Source organism: Sminthopsis crassicaudata, chromosome 3 (genome assembly GCF_048593235.1).
Source record: "Sminthopsis crassicaudata isolate SCR6 chromosome 3, ASM4859323v1, whole genome shotgun sequence".
In the NCBI taxonomy this organism is placed as follows: Eukaryota; Metazoa; Chordata; class Mammalia; order Dasyuromorphia; family Dasyuridae; genus Sminthopsis; species Sminthopsis crassicaudata.
Window position 1 is genome coordinate 312776415 of NC_133619.1, and position 23198 is coordinate 312799612.

The following is a 23198-nucleotide window of genomic DNA, read 5'->3' on the forward strand; positions in this document are numbered from 1 at the left end:
AAAAAATGATGAACAAGCTGATTTTAAAAAGGCCTGGAAAGATTTACATGAACCAATGCTAAGTGAAACAAGCAAAGCCAGGAACACACTGTACAAAGTAGCAGCAAGAATGTATGATGATAGCTTATGATAGACTTGGTTCTCAGCAGTTCAGTGATCCAAGGGAATCCCATTAAACTTTGGATGGAAAACAATATCCACGTCCAGGGAGAGAACTATGGAGACTGAATGTAAATGAACACATTCTATGTTCACTTTTTTTTCTTCTTTTTTCTTTCTCTCGTGGTTTTTCCCTTTTGTTCTGATTTTTCTCTCCCAACATATTGCACAATATGAAAAAAAATTAACGTACACATAACAAAAAAGTTGTTTTTTATATGTAAGTGGAAAAAATAAAAATTTAAAAAACAAAACAAATTCTTATGAGAAACTTAAAAAATGTTTATTAATGATTAACTTTGTAACAAAAAATTATCATAAAAAGAGTAGAAAATATATTACATTTCTATCCCTAATATCTATCACATAGTAGACAATAAATGTTTGTCAAATGATTACAAAATTTTTCTTACTGAGATAAAAAAAACCTTATTTTTGGGTGTTTATACTTTTTAAATTTCTAAAAACCTTTTAAAAGGAAATATTTGATAACCTTTTGTTTTTACTTCACCTAAAATTTTCTCTGTACTCTCTCCAATGTTAAAAAAAAAAAAAAGAAAAAGATTTTTAAGGGGAAAAATTAAAAAGCAGAAGATAAAAAATGCAGCAAAAGCAATCATTATATTCCCAAAATATAAAAATATATGCAATGTTCCACATCCATTAACTTCCCATGTTTGCAAGGGAATGTGTATATGTGACAGCAGGGGAGGGTAGCTGGAGGAAGGAAATATGATGACCCTTCAGAGCTCTTCTTTGGAGTCTTATTTTTTTTTTTAAGGTGAAATTTAATTTTTATTTTACTATGACAATTGTTCGTCTCCTCATCAATTCCCATTTGTATAATTATCATCTTATATTAATGACTTCCATATCAACATGTCTAACCTAGTCTCCTGAACACCAGTCAGACATTATCAACTGCCATTTGGACATTTTAAACAGATTTATAGTCATCTCAAACTCAGCCTGTTTTTTGGGTTTTTTTAAATTAATTTTATAATTTTAACATTTTTTGACAGTACATATGCATAGGCAATTTTTTACAACATTATCCCTTGTACTCCCTTCTGTTCCGAATTTTTCCCTTCCTTCCCTCCACCCCCTCCCCTAGATGGCAGGCATTCCCATACATATTAAATATGTTATAGTATATCCTAGGTACAATATATATGTGCAGAACCGAATTTTGTTGTTGTTGTGTTAGGATTACAAGGTGAGAACTCAGGTTGTCTGGACAGTTCTCTGGCTCAGATTTCATATCTTTGGTTCAGGCCTTTAAAGGGAGTTTATACCTTTGGAATTCTGAGGGAGCAAGTTCATTGGTTTAAGTGTTTCTCACAAGCCCTGTTGAGTTCTCACTACAATCTCTGCTAGGATAAAAGAGGAGGGCAGGAGGGCAAGGAGTTAGTCAAGGCTAGCCTAGATCAGAGTTGAGACAGCAGACGACCAGACCTTTACATTGTTGTTGTTGCAAAGGAAAAATTGGATTCAGAAGGTAAAAATAATCTGGGGAGAAAAACAAAAAATGCTAACAGTTTACACTCATTTCCCAGTGTTCCTTTTCTGGGTGTTGCTGATTCTGTCTTATCTATGTTGAAGATATCCACTTCCATCAGAATACATCCTCATACAGTATCATTGTTGAAGTGTATAACGATCTCCTAGTTCTGCTCGTTTCACTCAGCATCAGTTGATGTCTCTCCAAGCCTCTCTGTATTTACCCTGTTGGTCATTTCTTACAGAACAATAATATTCCATAACATTCATATACCATAATTTACCTAACCATTCTCCAATTGATGGACATCCATTCATCTTCCAGCTTCTAGCCACTACAAAAAGGGCTGCCACAAACATTTTGGCACATACAGATCCGTTTCCCTTCTTTAGTATTTCCTTGGGATATAATCCCAGTAGTAGCACTGCTGGATCAAAGGGTATGCATAGTTTGATAATTTTTTGGGCATAATTCCAGATTGTTCTCCAGAATGATTGGATTCTTTTACAACTCTACCAACAATGCATCAGTGTCCCAATTTTCCCATATCCCCTCCAACATTCATCATTATTTGTTCCTGTCATCTTAGCCAATCTGACAGGTGTGTAGTGGTATCTCAGAGTTGTCTTAATTTGCATTTCTCTGATCAATAGTGATTTGGAACACTCTTTCATATGAGTGGAAATAGTTTCAATTTCATCATCTGAAAACTGTCCATATCCTTTGACCATTTATCAATTGGAGAATGGCTTGATTTCTTATAAATTAAAGTCAATTCTCTGTATATTTTGGAGATGCAGCCTTTATCAGAACCTTTCCCAATTTGTTACTTCCCTTCTAATCTTGTTTGCATTAGTTTTGTTTGTACAAAACCTTTTTAATTTGATGTAATCAAAATTTTCTATTTTGTGATCAATAATGATCTCTAGTACTCCTTTGGTCACAAATTCCTTCCTCCTCCTCAGGTCTGAGAGATAAAACTATCCTATGTTCCTCTAATTTATTTATGATCTCATTCTTTATGCCAAAATCATGGACCCATTTTGATATTATCTTAGTATGTGGTGTTAAATGTGGGTCCATGCCTAGTTTCTGCCAGACTAATTTCCAGTTTTCCCAGCAGTTTTTGTCAAATAATGAATTCTTATCCCAAAAGTTGGGATCTTTGGGTTTGCTTTGGAGTCTTATTTGTTTGCAATTTTGTAATATTCTGCTTTTCAATTTTCCTATTAATTCTTATCAAATAAGAAGTTATTTCCCAAATTTATGGTTTTAGGTTTATCAAACACTGTGTGACAGAGTTCCATTATTTGTTCTTTGTTCAATTTCTCCTTTTTCATGGATCAACTTTTCTATTTTTAAACTGATACCATATAGATTTGATGACTGCTGCTTTACAATACAGTTTGAGATCTGAAATGGCTATTCTCCCTTCATCTTTTCCCCTTGATATTCTAGACCTTTTATTTCAACAAATGGGTTTTGTTATTATTTTATCAATTTCTACATTTTCTCTCTTTGGATAGTTTGATTGGCAGAGCATTAAAACTGTATATTAACTTTGATTATACTGTCACTTTACTGAAGAAGGAAAAGGCAAACTACTCCAGTATCTTTGCAAGAAAACCCTATGAACACAGTTGTCCATGGAATCATAAACATGACAACAGCAACAAAACTGTCAAATTGTCAAACCAAATATTCTTCCAGTTTCAAGGAGAATTAACAACTTGTTCTTTATTTGTTTAGGAACACTTTGCAATTGAGTCTCTGCAAGTTTATTTCTAAGCTTTGGGAGCTTGATCTCCAAATATTTTAATGCATTGAAACTTTTTAAAAGTCCTTATTAGCCTTTGTCACCTCTTCACACCTTGATAGCTGCACTAAGCTTCCTTCCTTGTGTCTCAACAACTCTATAGTCACATACTCCTTCCTTTAGCACCTTTTTCATTAATTTGTTTAATTTTGCCAATTTCATAGCAAGAACCAACAGAAATATAAATCCCCGTTTATAAATTCAAATTCCTGTCACTAAACTTGCCATTCAATTCTCATTACTTATAATTTGTTTTCTTTAATATTTTAAGAACATTTGTTTTTCATTGACAAAGTTAATGATCACTTAACAGAACTCACATTTAAAAATTCTGTATTTGGAATGTCCATGTCTTATTAATATGAAATAGCTACTATTTTTTTTTTTACTGAGCAGATAAATGACTTAATTTCTCTCTATGAAACAATACACCTGTTCTAATGCTAAGAGCTAATAGGAATATAGCATTTAAAAACTGTCCAAAAGTACATTAGAGAAAATCTAGTCCAACTGCCATATTTTATAGATAAAGAGACAGAGGTACAGGGAGGTTAAGTTATCATGTCCAAAGTTACACAGGGAAAAAGTGGAGTGAATCTTAGTATTCTTACTCCTTTGCCAACACATCATTTTTGTGTGCTTTGCCTCAAAGCTCTCTAAAATCTTCCCCCAAATGAAAATACATTAAGTACTTTTTTCCTGCTTTATATCTCTTGACCCATTCAGCACCCACCTCTTATGTTCTCATCATTTTATAACTTAACTACTGCCAGATGTTCCTTAAAGGCACCAAATCTTTTTTCCACCTTTGAACATTTCAACACCATTTAACCAAACAGAACATATAACAGTTTTAAATATATTATAAAAACTTAGATCAAAAAGTTCATTTGGTTCCTGAAGGCAATAGAGGAATTGTGTTGCCAGCAGGCAACTACTGGCAAGTCTTCAATGCAAGTCCATTGTTCTTGAATTTGATCATCAAAGACCCTGACATTTGCCCTGAAATAGCATATCTACTTCAAGTATCATTTTTTTTAACCTGGAAAATTTTGGTTAATTCCCTTTAAAAATGGGTTTACAAAAGCTAGAATTATGAAATGACTTATTTTCTGCTAGGTTGTATGCCTACAATGTGGATAAGCTGCTACAAGATCAAATACAGGTCAAATCTTATTATGCAAATTTTTTTTAGCATATTGTGATTTTGTCATACTGGATTATAAGGAGAAGCAGGTATTAATAAGGGTCTAGAAATCCTTTTGTCATACAGAAACTTTTTTGTAGTAAAATTTATTGCTACAGGATTTAACCTCTATTTAATTTTCCAAATGCTATTTTACCCATTAACATTTGTGATTTACATGATTTATTAGTTGTATTATGTAGCATGTTTGCTGGAAACCCAGATATATGAATAAATGTTTAATATACATATATTAATCATATGTTTTAAAATTAAAGTAATGAGATTTTACATTTGAGTTTGCTTGTAAAATTTTTAAAAATTAAATTTTTCCTTCATATTATTAATTTACTAACATGTTAACATTTACCAACATTTTGCTATATTTTAATACCTGGCATCATAACAAATTGGCTATTAATTTAACATGCAGTTTTATTCTGATATGACCAAAGTCTTGGACAAAGTATTTTCCTGAGAGGACTAAGCACTAAATGAAATTTCAATAAATTAAATTAAAATTTTCAGCAAGATCTAGTAAGAGAAAAAGAAGTTCCTAAATCCTATGAACATATACTAACATAGGAGATGTGAGAATACCCCTAAAATAAGTAGATATTATCTTAAATAATCATTATATGACTGTTAAAACAGTATGCTCAAAACACACACACACACATATACACCAAGAAGGGTCTAGCACCCTCCAAAATCTATTAAAACAATAAGAGGAAAGTAAATAGAATAAGATAGGATATAGGAGGGTAAATGGATTAATGGGAATGGGATAAAAAGGGAGGGAAAGGATGAAGAGAGAAGGGAAGAAAAGGATACATGAGAGAGGGGTGGCAGGTAAGGTAAGTAATAGCAAGGAAAGTTAATGGTTGGAAGTAAAGCAGAAAAATTAGCAGGGAAAGGAAATAAGAGATATACATAAACACAATAATAATGATCAGGAGTAGAGTTTATTAGGAAAGAAAAAGTAGGGTAGTTGATCTCAGACAAAGTCAAACTATAAAAAATTTCAAGAGAAAAATCTACATTATATTAGCCATATTAATATTGTTTTAGATATATGTATATATGCATGTATGCATGTATGCATATATGTATGCTGATGTATCTATATGTTTATATAAATAAATATATGTATACTGTGTGTAGGTAAATAAATACATGTGTGTAGGTAAATATATATATAAATATATTTATGTGTTTTTATATATATATATTTACCTACACATATGTATTTATATATATTATATATGTATATATACATATATACACACGTATATATGACTATATATATGAATATAGCTTGGGTTATGTGGGGGGAGGAAGGTGGAAAAAAAGAATAAAGTAAAAAATACCCAGCAGAATAAAAAAATTTCTACAAGGAAGCAAAGAAAAAATGAATAGTTATAAATACATTGTCTTCTATTTTTATATATGTTTTCTTGAAATGAAAATTTATTGTTATATATTTTGAATCCTCCCTGATGTTCTGCTGGACACATAACAATGACAATTTTTTTTCCCCTTTCTTCTGTCTTTTTTGATTTTGTTTTTTCTTATTTTATATTTAACTTTAAAATAAACAAATATATTTTAAAAAAGCAAAACAACATGGTTTTGCTTTCCTAGACCAAGTTGCTTTGAACAGAAAGAGGAATAAAACTAATTCAAGTCCAGAAAACTTCATCCTAATAAATTCTGTAGTTGTCAAGAACTAAGTTGGTCATCAACTCTAAAATGAAACAGATTCTAAGGCCCATTATGAAAGAACACCGAGACAATACCTTTTTTCAAATCAGTTTGGAACTTTAGAACAAATCTGTTACAAATCTCCTGGTGCCATTCTGCTTTAGATACACAATTAGTGTAGAAAAAAGGAAAGAAAAAAAGAAAAAACAGAGAGAAAGAGAGAGAGGGAGAAGAAAGAAAAAAAGAGAGAGGAGAGGAGAAGAAAGAAAAAGAGAGGGGGGAAGAGGAGGAAGGAGGCATCTTTGGCTTTTTCACTTAGATATCTGTCTGGCTCATTTGGGGGGATGGGAGTGGGAAGGGACACTATCATAGTAGTACTGACAGGAGCAGCTAGCTCCACCATCATGCCTCTTCTGTCTCTTCATACCTTATTATCAGTCCGAATCGTGACTTTCAGTTGTGGTAGTACACGTTCCACTTCTAGATTCCATTCTGCAGCATCTGTTGTCGATTCCAAAATATCTTCTTGTTTGGCAGACTCGTTCATATCCTAAGAAAAGAAAGATATTACAAGATTGAGGGTTTATAAAAAGATATGGTGAAATCTTGAAGCGTTTTAGCAGCAGTACACAATTTAAATCAGGCACAGCACTACTGAAATTATAATGGGAACAGAAACTATTCTCTCATCCTACTCATGTCAAAAGCAAAATTATTCGAAACTCTGTGTAAAGTAGTGAGAATATAGGAATCCTGGGATCACAGACTTAAAGTTGAAAATGACCTTGGAGTTTATTCTAGACTATCTACTAGTCCAATCTACCCAATGTGAAGATAGGGGAAACTAAGGTCTAGCGAGTTTAGGTGACTTGCTTAAGATGTCCCAGATAATAAATGGTAGAGCCAAGAATTGAACTGAGGTCCACTTTTTTCAAGAAAGGCAGTATGTTTCAGTGGAAAGAATTCTGAACTTTACCACTGAACTGGCGCTATGGGACTGAGTTTGGATCCTAGCTTTGCCATGTAGGTTGGTGGTCTTGTTATTTAGCCATGTTCAATTCTGTGTGACTCCTGTGAACTTTAGTCCATGGGGTTTCCTTGGCAAATATACTGGAATTGTTTGCCAGAACTCAACTAATTACTTAATGAGGAAGGTGAGAAAAGAAAAAGACTAAGGTCTGGAAACTAGCATTAACTCAAGACATTTCAATAACTTTTCATTTGTCCCATTTATCTGACTACCATTTTCTTCAACAGAAATTCCTAATGCCTAGCAACTTGATGCATTAACTAAACAAGCCATAAATTTGAAGAAGTATATGTAATTTTCAAAGCCCACACCTTGCACTAGTTATATTATTCCCTTAGAAAATTATACTTCCCAACTCATTTGTTCTCTATTTAGTAAATGTAATTTTATGCTGGATTCTGAGTAGAAGAAAAACAAATACTTGCTTTGGTTTAATCAAAATGATTTATTGTGATGACAAAGCATTCCTAGAAACCAGCATTCATAGCGATAGGTGCTACTCTTGGGAAGCAGCCTATTCTAGGGAAGAGCTGCGGTAGGAATAGACCACTACAGCCAAGAATACTTGGACCACATCATCATTCTGGATGGAAGAATTCACTTGATTTACAGTTAATCTTCTTTAAATAATAACAACTTTAATTTTAATTATTTCTAACAAAATAAATCACACATTTATTTAGTCAGAAAGAATTTATTAAGCATCCAGTAAGTTTCAGGATGAGGATACAAAATAAAAAAAATAAACAAGGCCTTGTTCTCAAGGGGCTTACAATCTATATGACATAAGTTTATGTACACAAGATTAGAACGCTTACATACATGGAGAAAAAAGTATAAAATAATTTCCCGAGAAAGGGAACTAATAATAATAGAGGAAAGAGACAAATTCTTTGCCTCCCTAAAAAGAGTTTATTGAAAACAATTTAGCTTTTTTTCTTTATAACTCAATCAGTCTCATGAATACCAAAATTTTTACTGTACTGTGTGTAAAAGAGTGGTGCCCTTAGCGCTAGATTTTTTTGGAGGTTAACCTCATAGAAAATGGTCTTAGATCACTAATCTTCTTGAGTTCTTATACTTATTTTTCCCTCACAATTCTTCAGTCTCCTCCTTGGCTGGCAGCTAACACAAAATATTCCTGCCTATAGTAGATCTCATGCCTCTCCATTTTGCTTCTTGCAATTTTTATTTGGAAACAATATAATTAGCTTTAATCACATTATGTGCATAATAAGAATAAGAGTCAATATGTTCTGAATAAAGGACTGAGATGCTCTCCTATGAGATATATATATATATATATATATATATATATATATATATATATATATATATATATATATATGCTTTATTTAGTATGAGGATTTCATGCCACCTGGTGATTCAAAGGTCTTTTTATTTTAGCTTCCTTCCTTAACTTTATTTTAGATAGATGAGATAGTCAGATGTTACTATTGGGTGACAGGACTTCCTTCTTTGTGTTTCAGGTATAAACGGAAAGCTATATTGAGGAATAATAATATGTTACCTAGATTAAGGGGACTATCCTCAGAAGATATAACTATTTTTAAGTAAATCAAAGTATGGATTGGAAGAATCTTAAAATCTTGCATGTCTCTTTAAAAGCTGTATTTTTCTTGAATTCAGAGACTGATTCATTGCTTTCTTGCTATATTAGGTTTTGCATGATTTAACAGTATATTACCAAGAAGATAAATGTTTAATAGTACAAGTTGAAATGTATATTCAGATCTGTTCTGAATGATTCAAATTAAATACTAGTTGTAATCTATCAAGGGAAGAAGATGGATAAAAGCTCATGTCTTTAAATACACTTGGTTCATGAAAATTAAAAAAAAAAAAAAAAAAAAAAAAAAAAAAACAACCCTCAAGTTTCAGGGCTGATAATGAGATAAAAAATTTAACCCAGACTGAGTAAACTGAGCATCTAGGAAAATCACAATCTTTATAACAAAAAATGTTTTTAAAAAAGAAAAACAAGGGGCATCCCCAGATGGCACAGTGGATAGAGCAACAGCCCTGAATACAGGAGAACCTGAGTTCAAATATGACCTCAGATATTGAACACTTCCTTGATGTGTGACCCTGGGCAAGTTACTTAACCCCAATTGCTTCAGCAAGAAAAGAAAGAAAAGGAAGGAAGGAAGAAAGGAAAGAAAAAAATATCAATATAAAACAACCACTTTTTAAAATTGAATTAGAAATTTTAACTGACCTTTGAAAAGATTTGATTTCCAAATTTACCTTTTATTAAGTTACCAAGAATTAGTTAACCATAAAGTGATAGTGAAAGGCATTAGATAGCCTGGGTAGAACAGAGTTATCGAGATAATTAGCAAAAACAATTGGAAAAAGAAAGCCTTTCATGCACTGAAGAAATATAGTGTGGGAATTTTGGGGAAATATGGTAAAGAAATGAGCATGATATCAGAAATTATCAAGGAAGTAGAATCAGCATTAGCTGAGAAATCATGGAAATAGGAAGTCATCAAGGCACAACATCTATTCAGAATTGGTCCTTAGAAATGCCAGTGAGTGCATGAATACACAGTGAGTGATTTAAATTGTACAAATGTGAGTAAGCTGTTATCATGACTATTTTCTTCCATTCCTTCTTACTCATAATCCCCTAGAATTGCTATCAGGACATTCAGTATCAGTCTATTCTGTCTTCTATGCACTCTGAATCCATATTATTAGCACATCCTGACCCCAAACTGAACTTTTAAATAAAGCAAAAACTGTGGTCTCAGAAAAAAAAAAAAGTTTTAATCACAATCTTTATAAAACAAACAAAAATTAAATATTCATATGTGGTTAGTAATATGAAGGAAACAAAATGAGTACTAGATATCATCAAACAATAATAAACAAACAAATATAAAATTAGGCTCCTACTATAATGCCAATCACTGTGCTAAACACGGGATATAAATATAAAAAGGGACAAAGGACACTTCTTGCTCTTAAGGAGTATACAATCTAATAAATGCTTATTGGCTGACTGAAAGAAATCACTGAGGGCTAGTATGATCAGGAAAATACTTCATTGCGAAGGCAGATTTTGGTTAGGTCTTTAAGAATCTGCAAAACTCAACCTCAATCTGGGTAGATGAATCTTTCAATTATAGGAAGTGATAAAATGGTATGTTTGGGATATAATAAGAAGATCCATCTAACTTCAGTAACACATTCTAGGAGTACATAAGATTGAAAAAATAGGTAGACATCTAATAGTACGGCTTAAGAACTTTGGACTTTGTCTTATAATGGATGAAAGACCTCATAAGGTTTTTGAAAAGTAGTAGCAAGAGAAAAGCCATGTTTTTAAAGTGGAAGCACTGTGCTGGATGCATCGGAAGAAGGAAAGACTAGTTAAAAGGGCTAGTGAAGTTCAGCAAGAAGTGATGAGATCTAGAATTAGGGTGTTGGCTTTTTGGAGACATGATACTTTGTCCCTAGTTATGTAAGATGAAGTACATATACTTGATACTTTGACTCCATTGCTTAAAGTCAACAATAGCAACAGTAGCAATAGCAATAAGAAGCCATATATACTAAGATTTTCACATAAATTTCTAGAGGACAGAAACAGTATTCTTTTCTATAAGGCATTATCACCACACTGTTCATGAGGTTTTATCATGTGCTGCTATGTGACACAAAAGAATGCTGTTATCAATAATGATGAATGTTGGAGGGGACACTAATACATTGTTGGTGGAGTTGTGAAAGAATCTGGCCATTCTGGAGAGCAATCTGGAACTATGTCCAAAAAGTTATCAAACTGTGCATACAATTTGATCCAGCAGTGCTACTACTGGGCTTATATCCCAAAGAAATACTAAAGAAGGGAAAGGGACCTGTGTGTGCCAAAATGTTTGTAGCAGCTCTTTTTATAGTGGCTAGAAACTGGAAGATGAATGGATGTCCATCAAATGGAGAATGGTTGGGGGTAAATCATGGTATATGAAGGCTATGGAATATTATTGCTCTGTAAGAAATGACCAGCAGGATGAATTCAGAAAGGCTTGAAGAGACTTACATGAACTGATGCTGAGTGAAATGAGCAGAACCAGAAGATCACTATACACTTCAACAATACTGTATGAAGATGTATTCTGATGGAAGTGGATATCTTCAACATAAAGAAGATCCAACTCACTTCCAGTTGATCAATGATGGACAGAAACAACTACACCCAGAGAAGGAACACTGGGAAGTGAATGTAAATTGTTAGCACTACTGTCTATCTACCCAGGTTACTTATACCTTCAGAATCCAATACTTAACGTGCAACAAGAAAATTGGATTTACACACATATATTATATCTAGGTTATACTGTAACACATGTAAAATGTATGAGATTGCCTGTCATCTAGGGGAGGGAGTAGAGGGAGGGAGGGGAAAATCTGGAAAAATGAATACAAGGGATAGGGATAATGTTATAAAAAATTACTCATGCATATATACTGTTAAACATGTATAATTATAAAATTAATTAAAAAAAAGAATGCTGTTATCCTAGTGCTCCAAATTTTTATCTCTCAGACTCCTTCTAAGAGGACATCTTGTGCTTTTTCCACTTCTACTACCAGATGAAATTAAGAATGCATCTTGTTTTGAGTAAAAATGAAAACTACATTAACAGGGGCAGCTAGATGTCACAATGGACAGAGCACTAGCCCTGTAATCAGGGGGGCCTGAGTTCAAATATGACTTCTTAAAACTTATTAGGTGTGTGACTCTGGGCAAATCATTTAACTCTGCCTATCTCAAAAATCCAAAACAAACAAAAATTCAAAACACATTTCTAAGTCTTTTCCACTTGAGAGAAAAATTCATTTGTTGTCCTAAAAACAGAAAAGACAGATTTTTCTCCTTGCTTTTCTACATTTGTGTTCATTTCCAGATATTTAGATTCTTAGAATGAAGGAAAAATTGGAAAACTAAAAATAATTTAGCCATAGTCTTTATTTCACATTGGAGAATAAAGCAAAAATATAAAAATTCATAATATAAAAGGCTGTTTTTTTCAAATTAACAAAAAAAACTTACATTTTTTCCTCTTTGCCATATTACTGAAAACTTGTACTAGTGACATTCTAGCTAAAACTAAAATAACATTTCCATTCCAAGCCCACATTTTCATTTTCTTACAGCTTTTGCTTTTCAAACTGAAATTTCACATTCTTGGTACAATGATGTTTTTTGCTAAGCAATTAAAAACCAATTGTGTTCAAACCTTTTGAAATGCTTGGTTTTATTCTGTGCAACTCAGGATTTGGTTTCTAAAATCTCAAATTTAGCATCTCAATGAAGAATAGTGTCTTAAGACATGTTTGAAAAAAATGTTTTGAAATGAAGTGATGGGCACTTTAAAATAGCATTTAGAGTATACACAGCTTCCTAACATTTTTTTTCACCAGAGAAAGAAAATGCAATGTGCCAGTGTGATGCTGTTATATATGAACAGACACTGCTTCCCTCTCCCTCCCTGTAAAAGCTTCTTCCTGTCTTGGAAGCCGTAGCCCAGCCTTCAATCTCATCTGAACCCTCCCTTAACAATGCCACCAGAGACAACCAATCATAAAAGCCTCTGCTCATTTTTCCCACTAGTAGTTTCTCAGTAGACTTGGGCTCTAGATGCAAGGATTTGAGCTCATACCAGTGCTTCTAATGGAAGACAAATTCCAAACAGCACACTCATAAATACTTTTTTAAATTTAATATATTTTTCTGGCACTATTTTCTTTAAAGTTTGCATATTTCTTGCCTAGATAAAGGTCTTATTATAATTGATTTTTATTAAAACAATCTCTCTTCTACCTTGCAAGTCTTCCTCACTGGATCATAAAATATTAAATCTATAACGAGACAAACCTAAATAGCAATCCTATTGTGAAAGCTCAACCTGTGCAATCCTAAACCGCAGTCAGACACACAGCTGTCTCAGGCAGATGGCTTTAGTGGGCAACATGGTGAGCTTGCCAGATTTTTTAAAAAATGAAAGACTTTCTGCCTCATTAGTACTTGATGGCTGACCATCTACAAACACCTGGTATTCTAGACTTCTTTTCCTCTTGTGGAATAACAATCATAGGTCTTATTTGTTGAGGATATTTACTGTATAAACCAAGTCAATGGAATTTAGTACTTAAGAGGATTTTACAAAGTCACAAAATGAAAAAAAAAAAATAACCTAAACTTATCTATTCTATGTAATCGGGAAAGAGAAAGTTCTAGCAGATTCACAAGCCACTGGTGATCGGAATGGGGGCATCATATTACACCATAAAAACGGTTTCTATCTCACTATTCATAATTTTTTCTCCTAAGGGTGAAATCATAAGATACTAATGTCTGATATAAAAATTATGAATTACATTCTTTCCTTCTAATAATCATTTATGCATTCATCTAAACTTTTTTCTTTTTTTTTATAAATGTAAGTGTATCAGTTCTATCCCATGATTCCCATGTCTACCCTTACCCCAGTACCACACCAAGCAAAAATATTATTTAAAAAATGAGAAGATAATGCATTCAAATGGGAAATGGTGGGTAATGAGAGATGCAATGGTTGTTGTACTTTAACTTTATAATTCTTTGGCTTATTTGGATTTAAATGCTAGGTTAACAGTTGCATTCAGTAAATATTTTAACAACTGATTCTCTAGGGAAAAAAGTACACCTGACATACTTTAAGGTTTAATCTGCATTGCTAATATTTTTTTCTATTACTTTCTTAAATCTAGACAATCAAGAAAACAGTAAATCAACTCCTCATTTGTAGTGTTTATTGATATCTGAGACAAATATTTGCTTATTTCCAAGGTATAAATGCTCATAATGAAAATTTAACTATTGAGTCAGTTTGAGCTGGCTCCAATACCCCTCTGGTTGCATCCAAAACATTCATTTATTATTTCAACTTAATTTCAACAAATGTTTATTGTGTCTTTACTACACACAAGGCACTTGCTGGGTACTTAGGGAAAAAAAAGAAATAAAAAACATTCCTATGACCAGGGAACTCATGATCTAGTTAGGGGTGGTGAGTCAATAATTGGTGGCTGCATTCACAAGATATAACTCATAATTATTTTAACCGATAGCATACTAAAACTGTATTGCAAAATATAACATGTTTAACAATATTTCTGTATGGGGGGAAAAGGGCAAGTAGAATCTTAACTTAAAATGTCAGAAATTTCTCCTGACCTGGGAAGAGGTAAAAGTCCCAGTTTGACAGGGATTTAGGTCAGGGATTCCAACAGGGCAGAGACTGATGAAGAATGATAGGAATAAAGAGTATAAATAGGGGCTTAAATGATAAGAGGAGAAGGAACAGGGCTTTGAGAAAACTGGCAGCTGAAAGCAAAAGGAATAAGACTCTTGCTTATATTGCTCCCTATTGGCCTGTCCCTAATCACTCCTTTGTTGCTGTCTTAACTTTGAGAAGGTTGAGGACATAGGTCTAATGTCTCTGACCACCTGTTCCCATGTGAATGAATGTGTTAAATGTTACTGCTGGATCAGTGTCTCCCAATTTGCAATAGTTCATAAAGCTGTTAGTGATCAAAATAAAATATTTTTTTTTAACAAAGGTTTTTACTTGTTAAATTTTATAAACTTAAAAAAAAATTCTGCTCTTATTCTATTCTTCCCATTCCCAGCTCCAAATCCTGGCCCCTGAATTCTGAGAGCAAATACATTCAGATGATTTATCCATGTATGGTAGAGAATTTAGATATTCCATTAGGCTACAGTATGCTGAAGATGAGTTGCAGTCTTCATGGATAGCAACACTTATTACTTCTCTCCAAGAGCAGAAATTACTCTCAGTCCTCAACTACCAAATGCTCTGTGATCCCCTCACAGATAATCTCCTTGATAGTCATAGCCAGGATTCAGCAGAAACGTTCATTTATCAAGGAACATGTTTTATTTAAGATCAGAGGGTGGCTGATATTTTGGCAAAACATTCTGTTAAGTCACAGTCTTTGTTCCTCTAATCATTCCTCCTTTCACTATAATTAAATGAGCCTCAATTATTCTTCTGAATAATTGCTCAGGTTTCCAAAATGACTATTTTCCTTGGTTCTACTGGCTTCCCAGTTAAGGAAGTATAAGAGTGATATGGCCAACATCTTTGGTTTTCATACATTAATCACTGGATATAAGTTTACAGTGTATTCATGCATATTCTGCCCTTAACTTATATTGACTATAGCTTAATAAGTACAAATATTTTGTGATTGTCTATGAGGATAATTACTGTTTTTGCCAATGATCGTAGTATCATCTATTTAGTGCTAGATAGGGTTTGAAGGCCATTTAATCCAAACCCCTCATTTTATAGTTGAAGAAAGCAAGACCTAGGGAGGTCAAATGACTTCCCTTAGATCAGTCATATTTAAAAAAAAAAAAAAAAAGATGGGAGATGGGATTTGAAGGCAGGCCCTCTTATTCCAGAGAGAGGGTTCTTTTCTCTTTAGAAGCCTTTGACTTTGCAGGTTTACTACTTGTTGAACAAATGATGGAACTTTCCCTCCCAGAACAGGTACCTGGCCTTTTATCCCTTTTCTCTTCGTGTACTGTTAAGCTTTTCTTTTTGGTAGTTACCATTGCTGACTTCCTTCTCTTTCCTGAACTGGGAAATACACATCAATTTCAGTGTTTAAAAGATAGTTGGGTTCACTATTTCATCTTGCTAGACCCATAGCAACATTCTAAGCACTTTCTTCTTCAGGCCTTGGGAAGTGGCTCATTTGCTTATTTCCCTCTATAGTGTTAAGAACTTTTTCTGACCATTTTTAAAATAAACATTTTATCATATATCATTATTATATTACTTTAGTTTATTATATTTATATAATAAATAATTAAATCATTTATTTAAAATAATATATATTATTTTAGAGCTGAACACAGAAGATCTGGGCTTGAATTTCACCTCTCAAGTCTTTCCCCATTTCCTTCTCTCCTTAACTAACATCAGTAACTGCTGAACACTTTACTCTGGACATCCTGGGCTGGGCCAAGGAGAGAGAATGGAATGGTAAAGTGCCAGTTTGAGGAAATGTGCGTTGAAGGAAAAAAAAAAAAACAACATACAAAAAAGGAAAATCTGTAATAGGGAAGGAGGTGTCTTTACTATGGCTACTAAGCTAACCAAGAGAATAACTGTTCAAATGTAAGGAATTGATTTTGTCATGAAAAGGTCTCCTCACCGACTTTCCAGTTTGCCAACCACAAATAAATATTCATTCAATACAGAGGGCACTATGAGAGACACAAAGAAGCATAAAGCAAAGTCTCCAGCTTCAAAAATTTTATTAAATATATTGCATATAATAATATTAACTAATGATACAAGGTAGCATCTGATAACATCAAATGAGCCTCAGAGAATTTTACTATTATTTGGCCATTAGTAAAAATACACTCACATTTATGTGGCATTGTAGGTTTATAAATTGATTTGTTCACAATAACCTTATGAAGTAAACAAAATAAATATTATCATCTTATTTAAAAGAGGATAGAACTACTTAGAATAATTAATTGCTTGGATGTGGTCAAAGAACCATTGAAAAGGAGAGTCTTCTTTCCACTGCACTATACTAAGTGGCATGCATTTATGTTTTTAAAAATAATTATATTTTTACATTATGTGAAAATAGTTAAAAATGTATACAGCAAAAATCCCAATGCACAAAATAGTTGGTTCTATTAATTTCAACTTATAACAAAATATAGTGATTAAAGCTTAATTATTTAATGTTTTTGGTCCATGAATCAGTAATGAATATAACTCACCAATCGGTAGGTCTGTGCCTTTAAAACATTGAGATCAATAAAGTTTTCTTCATTATCAGTCTCCTCTTCCTTGGAAAAGAAAATTTTTCTTTAATACATTGTCATCAGAAATCATTTTGAAATATTATATGAATATATATACAACATTATGTTAGGTTTTATCTAAAGCTTCATGCAGAAAAAAAAAAAAAGACATTATCTATAGAGATGGTGCAAAAGGTATACTATATTGAAAGCCTGGTTACAGGATTTATATCTGTCATTCAGGAACCACCCTAGCAAATTTCATAAACTCTCCATTTATAGGTAATTAATTCTTTGCATCAGAGCAACTCATTAATTAATTGATTAACATTTAGATGAGTCTTGATCTATATTGATCTACACATTCTTGACAACTTGCTATTTTTAGATGGGACTTTAATGTCTTCATTTTTATTATATGTATTTATTTCAAATATTTACTATATATTTACTTATATTTAAAGTTTATTTTATTTTTCAAAATACATGCAAAGGCAATATCCAGTATTCACTTTTGCAAAAATCTTGTATTCCATGCTTTGCTCCCTCCTTCCTCACCTCAACCTCTCTCCTAAATAGGAAGTAATCTAATATAGATTAAATATGTGCATGTCTTCTAGACATATTTCCACACAAGAAAAATCAGATCAAAAAGGAAAAAAAAAGAAAAAAAAACAAGCAAACAAACAAATAACAACATCAAAGGTGAAAATACCATAATGTGATCTACAGTCATTCTCCATAGATCTTGCTCTGGATATGGATGTCTCTTTCCATCACAAGTCTATTGGAATTGCTTTAAATCACCTCATTGTTGAGAAAAGTCATAACTATCACAATTAATCATCATACAATCTTATTGTTGCTGTGTACAGTGTTCTCTTGGTTCTATCTATTTAATTTAGCATCAGTTCAGATGTGCCCCATTTTTTCCATAGATTAGTGCCCCAATTTTTCCATATCCCTTTCCAACATTTATCATTATCTTTTCCTGTCATCTGAGCCAATCTAAAAGGTGTGAAGTGGTACCTTAGAGTTGTTTTAATTTGCATTTCTCTAATCAAGAATGATTTAGAACATTTTTTTATATGACTAGAAATGGCTTTAATTTCTTAGTCTGAAAATTGTCTGTTCCTATCCTATCGCCACTTACCAATTGGGAATAGCTTGTATTTTTGTAAATTTGTCTATATAAGATAAGTTTATCTATATATTAACCAATTTGAAAAGAAATTGTAGCTATGCTAAAAAAGTGATTGAATTTTGCCCATATTCTTTGACCCAGAGATCCTATATATAACAAAATATTTATGGCAGTATTTTTTTTTTATAGTAGCAAATGCCTAGCAACAATGTAAATGTCCATCAATTGGAGAAAAGTAAAATAAACTGTAGCATATGAATGCAATATTATAATCCAAAATAAAGAAAGAGATAGGAATCTGATCTAACACAAGAGACTGAAAAAGTTGTTTAGATATATTGGACTACTTGCTATCTAGAGGAAGGTGTTGAGGAAGGGAGGGAAAATTGGAACACAAGGTTTTGCAAGGGCTGTCCACACATATGTTTTGAAAAATAAAAAGCTTTAATATAAAAAAGAATCATAGAATTAGAAATATTGAAATTTATTTGGTTTAGTGAAAAAGATAATGAGTTCCATTTTGGTAGGAATCGTAGCTGTTTTACTTAGTTTGGACTTGTTTCCCTTTAAGGAGGCAAGGAAGCTGTTTGCAAAATAAAAATTTATTTGGTTTCCCTGCTACTTGAGGCATAAAAAGCCTGGCTTATGGGAAACTGATGTTAGAAGTTTAACTAAATCATCTAAACTCAGTAGTTGATCTCCCCATCCTATTTCACTTAGCTGACTGCAATGGTGAATGTGGAGGCAGATTAGAGAAGCTATTTTATCTGAATTGCTATGTTTTTAATGATGGGAATTATATCCTTTGTATTTTTGTCATTGATAAATTTTTATTTATTTTTCAAAAAAAAATTAGAATTATATTTATTTGACTCAAAAAACTTGAAGTTTATATATACACCTTAATACTTTCAATTATAATGCAAAATTATATCCTTTTAAATGATACTAAATTCATAAAAAGAAGTTGTCGGTAGTATAATTGCTTTTCTATCTTCAGTTAGTGAGTAGAAAATGTACTCTGATGGATATTTGCCATCTTAACTGCTTTGCTACTTCTATGTTGAGTTTTCAGGATATTTTAGTAGTTCCAAATAAAGATCATTCATTAAATTTTAGTTACTCATAAATTTTAATAATTCAGAACACAATAATAAAGTAGTTCATATATATATCTACCTCCAGATTGCACATATCTTTCCATATTAAAATTGTCAAGTCTAATCTATCTAAGTCCAAGAAGGTCTGAGAAGGTCTCTCTGTTTCTACTGCCCTTACAATTTTGATCAATTATAGCAAACATAGATTTAAACAGTAAAAACATGGTTTCTTAGTTTATTATGAACATCATGTTAAACATGCACAGAGGTTCAGATGGTGTAGTGCAATATAAATAAGATTTTTTTATTTGAAGCCCCCAAGAGCATTTGACCAAAATTCATTGATCTGAACATTTCTGTGCGGTGGTATTATTATAATCATTTTAGAGGCACTAAGAAATGAAATTATGGTCTTAGGGCAGAAGAATAGAAATTAAGCAAGGATTATGTGTTTGGCCAGAACACAGAGTGTATTAAAGAAAATGGTTTGAAATAAGCCTATAGATAGGGATAGGCTAAAGCCAGATTTTGAGAGTTTTGAACGTTAAGAAAAGGAGCCTATATTTTTATCTCAGAGGCAAAAGGGAGCCACTGGAACTTTTTGTAACATGGTTAGAGTTATGCTTTAGGAGGATTATTTGGGAAATGGCATGAAAGCAGAAATATTTTGGGGGAATAGATGAAAAAGACTAAAAACCAATTAGTGAGTCCAAGCAAGAGGTGATGATAATTTTTGTGTCCCCAACACCTTAATCTCCTCTGTACTAGGTACTAGAGACACAAAGCTTTGTTTAAAAAAAATGAAGATGATATAACTGGAGAAAGAGGAGGGATAAGAAAAATGGGGAAAATATATGGAAGCAGAATCAAAACTTGACACTTGATTGGGTCTGAAGAGAGGGAGAATGGGGGGAAGAGAAAGGAAGAAAAATAGAGGGGGGAAGAGATGGAGGGAAGTAGAAAAAGAGAGAAAGAAGTCAAAAATGATGCTAAACTGTGAACCTGGATAAATAAGAGGATGATGATAGATTCCATGGGCTATCTATTGCTATTGGAGATAACAGAATGGAGCCGAAGAGAAAGAGGAGGTCTGGATATGAAGATTTGGGAATCATTGGAATAGAGATAGAATTAAATGCATGAGCACCAATAAAATTACTGAAAGTGAAGATCAAGGGTTTTTAAATTATTTTTTGTCATGGACTTTGATAAACTAGTTAAGCTCACAGATGCCTTCTCAGGATAAGTTTTTTTTTTTTTAATGCATAAAGGAAAATACAAAGAATTACAAAGGAAAGCAATTATATAGAAATACTTATATATATATATATATATATATATATATATATAAATCAAGATTATAGTTTATATGTATATATAGATACACACACATATATATATGTGTGTGTATCTATATACATATATATATCAACATTATGGGTCCCAGATTAATAATTTCTAAAACAGAAGGATAAGAGAGTTGAGAATATTTCCTGATGTACAGGATATGGATGATGATCCAGTAATGGAAACTGAGAAGGAATACACAGGAAAACAAGAAAAATAAAAACTCAAGGAGTAAAAAGGCAAGCGTTTTGCTAATAAGGAAAAATAGAAACTCCAGTGCTAAATTAATTGATAATGACCTAAGGGCTTGTAGATAATTGCAAATAGTATCTGTATATATGAAGGAAAGAGGATATTTGCAGAAAAGGGCCTGGAAGTAGTAGTTAAAAGAAGAAAAAAAAAAAAAAAAAAGAAGCAGCAAATGCCTACTCTTCTGACCTGGAGCTATATTCAATAATTTTCTCTTCTAAAAATTACTGAAAAAATATATTTTAGAATATGACAACTTCTATCACTATTTTTAAAGTGCTTAACCCAGTACAGAGTAGATGCTTAATAAACACTTTCCTACTTTTATAAGCAAATGAAAGAAATATATCCATAGGAAACAAATTCAAGATTTATTGATTAATAAAATTAACAAAAAATCTGATGTAAACAAACACATACCACAATTTCCTCCTCTACTTTATTTACTGTCAATTCTGCATCATCTTCTGGAACTGTTTCTTCTTCTAATTCTTCTACTGGGTATACTGGCCTAAAAGAAGACAACTAAGTTTAAGGTGGGCATTTATTTAAAAAATAAATTATACAAGAAATAATAAGGAAAATGCTCAGAACAGAAACAAATTTTTATTAAAATTTTCTAACTTCTTTTCTAACTTTTCAATTTTCTTTAGAAAGTACATGTCAAAACAGTGACTTTAATGAGAATTTTCACTCAGCAATATGAAAAAAACAATATGAATTAGTATTTGTACATAACTTCTAAATGATTTTTTTTGTGTTAAAATATTTATATGTTATTAAATTATTATATACCTATGTACTATGCTAGATTTACCTCTGTGGTAGATAACAATTACAATTAATTGTAAGTACTACAATTCTCAAATTATAGATGAGGAAACAAAGGCATAAATATCATATAATAAACTTTAAACTTTTAAACTTAAAATTCAGGTTTTTCTAACTCCAAGATCAATGTTTTTTTCCCACTATATTACAGTACAATACATAGTTATCTATAACAATTAAGATTTAATGATTCTTATTTGGAGTTGTTGATTTGTTGACTGTCCCCTCTATTTTTTTTCTATCTATAACTATTGTTCAGTTATTTCCGTTATGTCTGACTCTTTATAATTCTATTGGGATTTTCTTGGCAAAGATACTGGAGTGATTTGCCATTTCCTTTTCCAACTCATTTTACAGATGAGGAAATGAAGCAAACAGAGTTTAGTAATTTGCACAGTTTCACACAGCAAGTAAGTATTTGAGGCCTTCAGGAAAATGAGTCTTCATGACTCTAGGCCTAGCAATCTATCCACAGTACTAACACTGCTCCTTTTTCATCTATGGATTATGTAATTTACAAAGTCCATTTTTTAAACATGTTTATCATTTCTCCTTTGTAAAATGAGTAACTTGAACATCTGCCTAATTCTAACAGTCAAATATAAATCTCTCACAGAATACCAGTTTATATATAGTTGATCACAAAAGCTAAATACGTAACACTTTACTTTAAAACTAGCATTAAAAGTCACTAAACATTTCAATTCTATATAGACTATTTTCCATTCTTTATTATCTGAGGTGTTTTTCCTATATGAAATAAAACAACAGGAAGGGTTTCTTATGAGATCACTTTTATAGTTCTGAACAGTTTAGTTTAATGTGCTGCCTACATAATATAACTACTAATAATATATTGTGACCTTACCTTTTCCAGCTGAAACCAACATATTTTAGAGCTTCTTCAGCTAAACAATCAAGCACATAACACACATGTTCTCCATGACCTGACTTTAATTTTGATGGAGGAAAATCTGCAGACCTCCCCTAAAATAAAGACAGAGTAATTTTTTAAATATTCCAAATGTGATAAAAAACAAATGACATGTTGTATATATGGTTTGGGGGGAGGAATGTTAAATACTCTTTTAAATAATTATACTGCTAGTCCATCTTTTTTTCCCCCATCTCTTTTTTCAAGACACAAATAACATGGCCTAAATTTGGCAAGAAGTCAGTTCATCTTTTCCTGATGAGCTATCTGACTAGGGAAAATCATTATTCCCTTAGGCCGGACTACACACAAAGCCAAGGCAA

At 32.2% G+C, this 23198-nt stretch overlaps 1 protein-coding gene across 3 annotated transcripts in view; it reads right to left on the reverse strand.

Moving 5' to 3' along the window:
- IFT57 (intraflagellar transport 57) overlaps positions 1–23198 on the reverse strand; it is an 89157-nt gene that overhangs the window by 59769 nt on the left and 6190 nt on the right. For all 3 annotated transcript variants that reach the window (XR_012488065.1, XM_074301117.1, XM_074301116.1), the window contains exons 3-6: positions 22810–22928; positions 21531–21621; positions 17247–17315; positions 6794–6916 (exon numbers count right to left, since the gene is read on the reverse strand). Coding sequence is in view for 2 of the 3 variants with exons in the window: in XM_074301117.1 (XP_074157218.1) it covers positions 6794–6916; positions 17247–17315; positions 21531–21621; positions 22810–22928 (402 nt within the window). In the remaining variant the exon portion in view is untranslated. The remainder of the gene's footprint in view (positions 1–6793; positions 6917–17246; positions 17316–21530; positions 21622–22809; positions 22929–23198) is intronic.